Below are 10,808 nucleotides of genomic sequence, written 5' to 3'. Positions count from 1 at the left end.
AATGATAAATAACCCACATCCACACCCTAATCCATAGCTCAAGTGGTAGACTGAGCGAAAGATACCCCCTTTCAACATTGAGGTCTTGGTATCAATCCCTAGTGGGGGTGGCTAACAGGGAAGTGTGAACTTACAGTGAGCTATACTAACAAGCTAACAAAAAAGGAAAAAAGAAAAAATAACTCACGTACAAAATGGGTGGGTACCATGGACAGCCCACTTCAATGTGGGGACCACATGATGGATGATCGACATTAAAGGTGAGCTCCACATGATAGGTAATGGACATTGAAGCTAGTCCCCACATGATGGATAGCCCGCGTAGCCCCATGATGGATGGTCCATGTAAAAGCTCAACTCCTAATGATGAATGACCCACATCCAAAACGAGCCCCTGCATGATAGGCAGCCCACATTCAAGATGTGGCCCACATGATGTACAATTCACATTAAAGGTGGGCTCCATATGATGGATGATCCATATCAAGGTGGTCCCCACATGATGGACGGCCCATGTCAAAGGTTGGTCCTAATGATGAGTGGCCCGTATCCAAGATAGGCCCCGCATGATGGATGACCTACAATAGAGGTGGGGCCCACATGATGGATGATCTATAGCAAAGGTGGGCTCCACATGATGGGCGGTGGATATTGAAGGTGGGGCACCACATGATGGACAATAACAATGATGGTGGCCCCACGTGATGAATGACCAACATCAAAGGTGGGCCCTGTATAATGGCAGTACACATTAAATGTCAGCCTCTAATAATGAATTGCCCATATCCAAGGTGGTCCCCACATGATGGATGACTCACATAAAAATAGAGCCCACACAATGGATGATCCCTATCAAAGGTTGGCACAATAAGATGGACACCATGGATAGAAGAGGGATCAAATAGATTTAAGGAAGAAATACTTATAATATTTGAAATCATTTATGATTTTTTGCTTTGTTGTCGGAAAATATGTTATTTACCGAACTTGGTGATCATTTATGATTTTTTGCTTTGCTGCCGGTAAATATGTTATTTACCGATCATACTTGGTGGGACAAAATAACTTACGATTCAAACACTCCCTAATCATCTATCCATAGGCTCCGCTTGTGAATGTTAAAATTGCCTCGTCAAGTAATCGTTTATTAAGGAATAATCCATCAACAATCGTTCACAACACACCAACGGTCTGGATTACTGAACCATGTGCCCCACATGTCAGACCTAAAAACCCGTGTGTTATTTACAACTACGCCGGCCACTGGTCGTAGAATGCGTTGGTAATCTGCGTGGTCGCTTGATCACCTCTGATTGCACACTCTCTCTCTCTCTCTCTCTGTCAAGACTCAAGGAGAGAAAAATACAAAAAAATTTCAATGGGGATGAAAAGGTTTCTTATCCAAAGCAAAAACTGGGCTGGCCTCTTCCCCTCCCACCCAACAAGAGCGGTCTGCAACACCAACACCCACAACTACTACAACAACAGCAACAGCAGTAACAACAACAACAGCAGCAGCAGTAGTAACAACTACAACAACAAAAACAATAATATGGCAATCTCACTCAACCACTCTACTCTCTATAAACCCTCATTTCTCTTCTCCCACAGACGTCCTTCTTCGCCTCCTCTCAGAGGCTTCCTTCTCTCCAATCCATTTTCTTCTTCTTCCTCTGCAACTAAACTCCATCACAGATCCAAACAACCACCGATTGCTTCTCTGCTGGACATCGGCGGCGTCAAGATTGGCAAAGAAGGTAAAAACCCTCTTCCCCAATTGCATTTCTTTTTATTTTTCATTTTTTAGCAAGTTGATATGCGTATTTTTGTCGCTTTTTCGTTTGTACTAGTGGGGCCCATGGTTTGGTGATCCTGGCCGTTGATTTTTTGGGCCACGTTGTAGGTGGTCTATCTACTGAAAATCTCCCAGATTGGAGGATCCTAGCCTCCAATATTGGGCCTTTTTTTTTTAAAAAATAAAAATAAAAATTATCTCTTCAGTTCAATGTAGATCATTGCTGTATTTCTCTTCTTAACCATCAATTTGCATTCCATCAATTGAATGGTTTGGATTGTCATGCCGATGAGATTTTTGGGGGCATGGTCCATTGACAGTGAGGAACAGCTTGCCATTGGCGTGGATCACTGAACATGGGTCCCGCTTGTACTAAACTGAAACCAGAGTGGTGCTGTTAATATCATGGAACTGATGTTCCTCTAATTACTCTATTTCCTGCCTTTTTTAAAACTTTTCTGGGTCATAGTTGGATTAGTATTGGGGTGATGAGTCTTGAAATCATTCTTTCTTGGTAGATGTTGTAAGGGACGATCCCACCAACAACGTTCCAGATACAATATTTTCAAAACTTGGTTTGCAACTTCACCGCAGGGATCATCACCCAATTGGGATTTTGAAGAACACCATTTATGAATATTTCGAGAATGCTTACTCGAACAAGTTCGTGAAATTTGATGACCTTTGCCCGATCGTTTCCGTGAAACAGGTACTCCATTCTGTTTGCCAGATGAATTATTTGGTAATACTTTGGAAGAGCATGGTTAGTAGCATGTTCATGAATCAATGTACAATGTGTCTATTAAGACTGTCCAAATTGTGGGCCGCAACTGTGAATGGGATATAGACTGTCCAGGTTGTGTGCTGCAACTGTAAATGGGGCATGGGCTCCAAAGCGGAACTGTGGATAGGGTTGCAACCTGAATATCATGCTGGTTGGATGATCCTGACTATTGGATTGATGGCTGCCTAATGGGTATTTAGAAAACCGTATAAGTTCAATGGGAAAATAACTATTGATCAGATGGTTAAGATCATCCAATGAATGTGATTTTGGGCCATGCCTCATTCACTCAGGGGTCAATTTGAATATAAGGATTTAGTACATGTCTAACACATGTACAGTGGCTGGTTGGCATGAGTGTGATTTGCCATTTTCTGCCAGATCATATTCCTCTTGTTTGGAATTCTTGCAGGAAGTTTTGTGTTTGTTGCTTTTGGATAATTGGTTAAATTTGATGATGGGTTGGTCCTATTCATCTTTTTCATAATTTCCTGTGTTTCAAATTTATGCTTTTTGTTGCTAGTTGGCAAGAACAGACATGAAGAGATGGAAAGCACTTGTTAGGATATTGAATTTGCAATGTATACAAACGCTTAGTGGCTAAGAAAGGCATTTTCTTCCCTTTTCATTAGCCAAAAAATCTTCTCTCCCAAATCCTACTTTGTCTCATCTAGCGCTTGGTTGGTATAAATAACTTGAATTCATTAAGGGTGTGCTTACTGCTTGCAAAAGTTGAAGATGGAAAAGAAGCAGATGAGCAATTTATTGTAGAGTCAAGTAGTCTCACGTCTTCGAGAACCAAATTATTAATGTCTGTTAATATTTTGGCCCTTTTTTTTTTTTTTGGATGTTGGTTTTATTTTCATGTCTTTAATGGCTATCATATGTAAGGTGAGAGTACCTATGGGCAATTTTACCCACACAATTAGTCTTTAAAGAATCATGAACTTTGGGTTTTAAAAGGGCATTAGAAGAAATTTGAACACAGGGAAGGGTATTTAGGTAAATTTAGATGTCTTTGTGCCTTTAGCAACTAATGATTTAGATTTTACCTGCTCTTCCCCATGAGTGGTGCCAATTTCGCCTACTTGGGGGCGTTCCTGTCATTTTAAAAATTTGATGTGAGTAACATGCCACCATTTGTTATTCTCTCTCTATGTCTAGCTCGCACCTACCCTCTCATTTCGTGTAGCCCACACCTTTCTTATATCTCAGCATGTAGCCTTCACCTTCCCCCATTCTTTTTGTGGGTAGCCCACTCCTCTTTACTCTGCGTCAAGATATTAAAAATAGTTATGTACATTATGTAAAGAAAGGCCCATAATGGCCCCATAACGGCTGTAATGGGGCCGAAATAGGTTAAAGGGAAAAAGCCATAACGGGCCGTATCGTATTGGTAACGGCGGATTGTTATGGAATACCTTTCTTTGTGTGTAGCCCTCTCTCTCTTTCGTCCTCCTCTCTCTCCCTCCATGTAGCTTGCACCCTTTCTTTGTAGTCCACACCCCCTCTGTGGCTTGAACTCTCTCTCATGATCTCTTGAACTCTCTCTATCCCTCCCTCCCTTTCTCTTCCTTTACTCTCTCCACGTGGCCATACCCACTAGTATATGTAATATGTTTGTAGGTTATAGGGTTCATTTACACCGTTAATGATAGGAGTGGGAGGGAAGTGATTGAGGAGATTAAAAAATGGAAAGTAATAATGAGGCTCATTTATTCATAAAAAAGACCCATCTAAACACGTAAATCTATCCGTAGTAGTTAAAGAATCTTAGAAGCCATGGCTCATGGTACAACTTTAACCCTACTCGAAAGTGTAACCATACGTGCTCCAATTATTATTATTATTATTTTATGCATAATCAATAAATTTTAACACGTACTAAGAGTTGATTGAAGCTATGCCTCTAACTGGCATTGTAGAGTTGATTAATAGAATTCTCTATAGAGGAATTTATGCAAATCTCAATTATGGCTTTTAATAAATATATTAGCCACTTAGTCCTATGATGTATGAGTGCAATGGGAGTTGGATGGGGATATTTAAGCATGTTATGGGTCTTTTAGAACATGGAAATAAACTTTAACGTGCTTATTGTAATCATTGGGCCATCTAGAGAAATTGGATTATAAGGTGAAAATGATCCTTTGCCCTAGTGGCAATGGCCTTAATTGAGGAATGTTGAAGTTAGGGGCTCAAAAACTTTGAAAGCTTAAGTTTGATTGTTCTTTCCAGGAAATCTCTGGGTCTCTCATGATGGGAGATGTTTGGAGAAATGATAGGGGTGATATGTGATGACTCTAGGCCTTGTGTTGTGAACAGTTCAAACAAAGCAGAGGTCGACGCACTTTTGGAGAGGATGCCTACTTCATGATGCTCCTTTTTTAGGGGCTTTGGTTGTTGAAGGAGGCTCTTGAAGTTGAAACACCATCAAGTGGGTTTTGACGCACCTAGTCTGTGGGAATTACCTTTTGTTATCTATGAGATTAGGGGGTGTTTGTTTTTCAATTACAGGCAAGGTATTCCATATCGGTAACGGTGGCCGTAACGGTCACCACCATTATTGATACGGGTATCGGCTGTAACGGCTGATACGGAGCGTAACGACTATTACGACCACCGTAATGGTTGAAAATTTTCTTTTGCCCAAAAAAATCTGAAAAAATATTTAAAAAATCAAGAATAATGTAAATATTCCAAATATGTATTCAAATTTTTTTTTGTTTTGGACATGTTTATGGTAGTGTAACGGTCTACTCTTTGGTGGGAGCGTTGTATCGGGCTGTCTAGTGAATTTGTGAACGTGATTATATGTATCTAATGTTTACACATCACAATCAAGCATTAAAACTAGAAATAAGAAAAATTGCATAAATACTACTTTTTCAATTTTTTTGAAAAAAAAAAGAGTCATCGGAGCTTCTATTTGCCTAAATCACTTCAATCTACGATTTTAATATTTAAAACTATAGTAAGAGTGGTCAAAATCTATTGTAAAATGATTTAGGAGAGGTTTTTGGAATGAGAAAAGTATAAAAAAGGGGAGAAAATGGATTTAAATAGGAAAAAAGTGGCCATTTTTTACCGTTACGGGGGTAACGGTCGTTATGCCTCATAACGGCCTTTACGTCCACCGTAACGGCTGATACGGTCCCAAAAAATCAACTGTCCCGTTTCACCCCCGTATCGCGTAACGGTCATGACCGTTACCTATATGTATCGGCATTTATGGGCATATCGTAACGGATACGGAACACCTTGATTACAGGCTGTAAATGCAGTTAAATGGGTGATGATTACTTAAAATGACAAATCCTTAGAAATTCACTCATTTCACCCGATCCATTTTGAGTGAATAGGACTATGCCAAATTTAAAATAATTATAGCGAAATTTAATAATAAGATATCCAAATAAAGGAAATCAATACATAATGCTGAAATGAAAAGCTACCTCAATAAACAAGTATTGAGAGGTTGATACAAATGCTGTTTTAAGGACAACCTTCCACCATAAAAACCAAGGGTTTATGGCAGGACAACTTTATTTCTAGAACGTTCTTTGTATCAAAAACTCAAACTGAAAAGGAATGAATAAATAGCAAGGAATTGAAATAAATTGCAAGAATTTAAATCTAAATTATTACAACATTCCCCATTGTGCTTGAAATGTAATATTACAACATTCACATCCACACATACATTCCACAAATTTGAATGATAAAAGATAGGAAAAATAAATCACACATCCACAAAACACAAAGAGTTATAGTGGTTCGCCTGTGTGTTCACCAACTGTTATAAAACAGCCACACAGCTTGCTATTCCACTCCTAATATCCTCACACAAGGGATATCAGCATTCACTATTAAAATAGGTTTCACAGGTTCACCTAAAACCTTCACAATTGGGTCTTTTAATGGGCTTACACAATTCAAAAACCCCTCTTTTTGAGTTTTCTGCCTCTCCTCAGATAACCAACACAATGAGATTTTTCTGGTGAATCCCAAAAGAAACCAAAAAGAATGTAAATTACAATAATGTAAAATACCTGGATTTCTCCTTTTGTTTGAAGCAGCCCGGAAGAACCAATCGGAGTAGAATTCGAATGTAGAAGTTCAATGTCTAATACTCACTTTGATATGGTTCTAAGTTCTAATTAATTTTAAATTAAACCAGATGGGCTAGCTATATTTGATTTTGATTTCAAGAAGAAGGAATACAACAATTCCTCTTTTCAATTCAGATTGGAATGTAGAAACAAAATCAAATTAATAAAGCTAACAAAAGAGAATATTAAATAAGCACAATGTAGCTTAAAAATGAACACAAACTTATCTCAGAGTGATGCCTTGATTTTACTTGAATTGGATTATCAAACTCTGAAATTCGTCGTCTATTTATAGTTGTAGAAATCGTGTCTACGACTGGTCCTGAGTACTTACAACTGGTCGTAGATGAAACGGATTTTTGAAATTTTAAGCACAGTCGGATCAGACCGTTCCACGACTGGTCGAAGGTAGTCCACGACCGGTCGTGTGCCTCCCACGACTGGTCGTGAACACCCTAAGACCGGTCGTGAGGTACCTGATTTGATCGCTGTAGTTTGAGTCGTATCTCCATGACTGGTCTAGGTTGGAGTCGACACTGTTCCTACGACCGGTCGAACAGTCTCTAGGACTGGTCGTAGCTCAACCAAAAAATTCTGAAAAATTGCAACAACTTAGGAGGACTGGTCCTGAAATTTCTTGGACTGGTCGAGCCAGTGCTAGGACTAGTCGAACAAGGTTCAGGACTAGTCTTAGAACAGACCAATTACATGTAAATAGATTCAATTTGAATTATGTATCCAGAATGACCTACCCTAAGGTCAATCTAGGGTCATGGAAGAGAGGTATGAACATTGAGACTTCAGTTATTCAGATGATAGTTGACCTTTGAAGATTGTAAAGCTTGAGATCTCTGTACTTGATGTAGCATTGAACTTGAGATCTTCTAGAGCTTGAATTACACGTCATCTTAAATTGTATTCATTGAGTCTTTGAACACGGTCGCTTCTTTTGATGTAGCTTATACTAGCATGGATTGAAGTAGTTCTTCATTCTTGACTTGAAGCAAAGTGATGCAGTGTCTTGAACATATAACACAACATGCTACACAAGACACAGATTGTGTTTTTGGCACCACAAAATTTGACAACCAAAGGAGGATACAAACCATAGCACTTACACGTTTCCCGTGTTTGTTTTCAGATATGATTGATGAAATCAGTCATCGTCACCATTTCACACCGTTTGTTGTCTTCGTGAACTCGGTAATTACATTTGAAGCAATGATATGGTATTCTGCAGTGTGTGAAGATCATACATGGATCGGTCTCGGCATGTGACCCATCTTATCATAGGAGCGAGCAACGTTCGTGAGAGGGAGAGGCTGATCATGTGGCCCATCTTGATGTGGGAAAATGACGTTGTCCAATGCCCAACATTAACAATCATCAACCAGGGGCCCGCACACAATGTTTGTTGACCATCCCACCTGTTGATAAGGTGACCAACACCTGAATCGTAGGTAGAAAACAAATATACCTTGAATTGAACTCACACCTGGTTTGAAATGGTCAACATCCACTGCTTCCTATGTTGTCATCCATCCCAAATTTCTATCCACTTCATTTTTTTTTTTTTAAAAACCATGCTTTAAAATAGTGTATAAACAATTTAACGACCTTGATATACAAGGGAAGCGCCTGAAATACATAAGGTGGATGTTGGAGAATTGTACGAGATACACAAATATTGGCCTGATATATATAATGTGTGACTCGCAATAAGATGAGTGAGGGGCATTCACCTTTGTGAGGTAGATATGCTACCACACTCCTGCAGATAGATGACCCCATGTTTAAAGGAGCTGATTGGCCCTGTATCTACACCATGGTTCTAAATGTCGGTATCAGTCGGCATATCGGCCCGGCGGAAAAATGATATGATACAATGTCGCGTATCGGTATCGGGGCCATATTGGCCCGTATCGGTCAGAATTTTTTTTAGGCAAAAAAATTTTGAAAAAATAGGAAAAAATGAGATATACTAGAATCTATCAATTTTATTATTTATTTATTTATTTGTATTTTGACCATGTATTCAATGGTGTATCGGACCATTCTTTGATGAGAATGTTGTCTGTCGATTTGACTTGTTGAAGGTCAACTAAATGGGCCTTAATTAAACACAAATCAAGCATGATTTTGTGAACAATCGGCCATTACATTGAAATACAACAAAAAAAAGGAAAGTGAAGGTTTACCCTTCTTTTTGATTTTTCCCATAATGGTCCACTTCGCTTTGATTTATTGAATCCCATTCAAATCATTTGTTTTGATCCCAAAATATGTCTAGATCTAGCCTAAAATAAGTTTTTAAGCTTCTTCCATGGTTTAAATGAAAAAAAGAAGAGAAGACGTGTGAAATTTTGATTTTGATTTTGATTTTTTTTCGATTTTTTAAAATTGGGCTTTTATAGGTGTGTTGGCCCCATATTGGTGTTGATACGCCCCATATCGGCCAATACGGACCGATGAGGGTCAATTTTTTCATATCGGACCGATATGACCCCGTATCACATTTCGGCTCTGGCCGATATAGATACGAAGGCCATATCGGCCGATACGATACCGATATTCATATCCATGATTAACACTTCACGTACTTATCGTTGAGTCATCCTCAAGCGATACATATATCGCACACAAACATATACTTACGACCAGTAACCCCTGTAAATTGTTAACTGGTTTCATCAAGGCTGTCTAGATAGGTGATAATGGTCAGATGTACAAAACCCAAAACATATGAAACACGCTAAAAAAAAACCCAACAAGAGGGCCCTGTGTTCGGGTCCTCTCCATAACCTGTCCAAAAATCCACCAAACCATCTAAGGAAACTACCTCAATTACAGTCATAACATAACCACCATTGCAACCACATGAGGTGCACATTAGAACTGCAAAATGGCATACCCCAATCTACGCCTGTCTACCTTTTTAGCGGTAGAACATAAACTGGATTGCAAGCACAAAGATGAGCATGGCGCAGACAAATTCAAGCAATGCATACCCATCCTCTCCTCAGCGGCCACTTTCTCCGATCTCTAAAGTAGGGGCACAATACAATGGATCTGGGTCTTTCAGCCGGTCCGGATAAGTGGCTGTGAATGCACCCTCTAGACCGTGCAGTGATGCATAGGTGAAATGGCTCCTTTTCTATTACGATATATGACACTTATGTTGGCTCGAACTTATGTCGGTATATGCTTCCCATCTATCGCACCAACATAATCCTTGATCAAATTTCAAATCAGATAAACTTCTTCACGTAAGGCAAAAATGAAAGATAGATAGGACTATTTTGAATGAAATAACATTTCAAATATCCTTACCTGAAAGTAATTACTCCAATTTGGATTTGAGAGTATCTCTAAGGGAGTTTCCGATCCTTGTAACTTCACGTAATCTGGATACAACAACACTATAACGTCCAACACCCTATGGAAATATTGGCTGACTGTCTCACTAGACCTTATGAAGCGATGTCCTATAACTCGATTTCGGACTTTGTGTCCCACCGTATGGAGAAACATTATAAGTTGTTCTTGTTCTTCCATACTGACATGCTTTGCATCAGCTAGGTAGTTTCAATCCTTGAGAATTGAGCAAAGACTGAAAAAAGTTGTATTGCGCATTCTCAATTGGGAGATACAATTTGTATTAACAACCTTAATTATACCGTCAATGATTTGGAGATGTTCGGAATCCTCTTGTTGCTGCAGTTTGTGCAATAAATATTTTCGGCAATACTCCCCAACGGCCATAACAGCCGTCACAGCGACAATGATGATGACAAATATCGCCATCTCCTCATCAGGCCACTTGCGTTCAACCATTTTCTCAGTCTATAATATGGTAGTTCATGTGATTAACATAAGGGGCAATGCCAAAATTGAAATTTTTTCTGTATAATATCCAAAACATGAATATTATTGGTGGTACCAAATGTATTAGTCTTCTGACAAATCGAAGGTAAAAATTACAACAGATAACTTGTGGAAGTTCTAATGTAAACAGATTATACTATACTATATAATGCATATTAATCCTCTGAATTGTCCCTTATCTGTTCTCAAATATTACAACAAAGGGATTATATCAATGGGTTAATCTTTCCTC

General features: G+C 39.0%; 1 protein-coding gene across 2 annotated transcripts in view; it reads left to right on the top strand.

Annotated features, from left to right (window-relative positions):
- Nucleotides 1–1,292: 1,292 nt before the first annotated feature.
- The window catches only part of LOC131239708 (phenylalanine--tRNA ligase, chloroplastic/mitochondrial), a 50,690-nt gene continuing 41,174 nt past the window's right edge, over nt 1,293–10,808 (top strand). The window contains exons 1-2 of one of the 2 annotated variants that reach the window (XM_058237544.1): nt 1,293–1,757; nt 2,314–2,504. In XM_058237544.1, the coding sequence (XP_058093527.1) occupies nt 1,379–1,757; nt 2,314–2,504 (570 nt within the window). In that variant the 5' untranslated portion in view covers nt 1,293–1,378. The remainder of the gene's footprint in view (nt 1,758–2,313; nt 2,505–10,808) is intronic. The other variant, XM_058237543.1, reaches the window with a different exon arrangement.

The sequence above is a fragment of the Magnolia sinica genome, chromosome 3 (assembly GCF_029962835.1).
Source record: "Magnolia sinica isolate HGM2019 chromosome 3, MsV1, whole genome shotgun sequence".
NCBI classification, from domain to species: domain Eukaryota; kingdom Viridiplantae; phylum Streptophyta; class Magnoliopsida; order Magnoliales; family Magnoliaceae; genus Magnolia; species Magnolia sinica.
The sequence above is the reverse complement of the archived record's forward strand: the minus strand, read 5'-3'. Positions and strand labels throughout refer to the sequence as shown.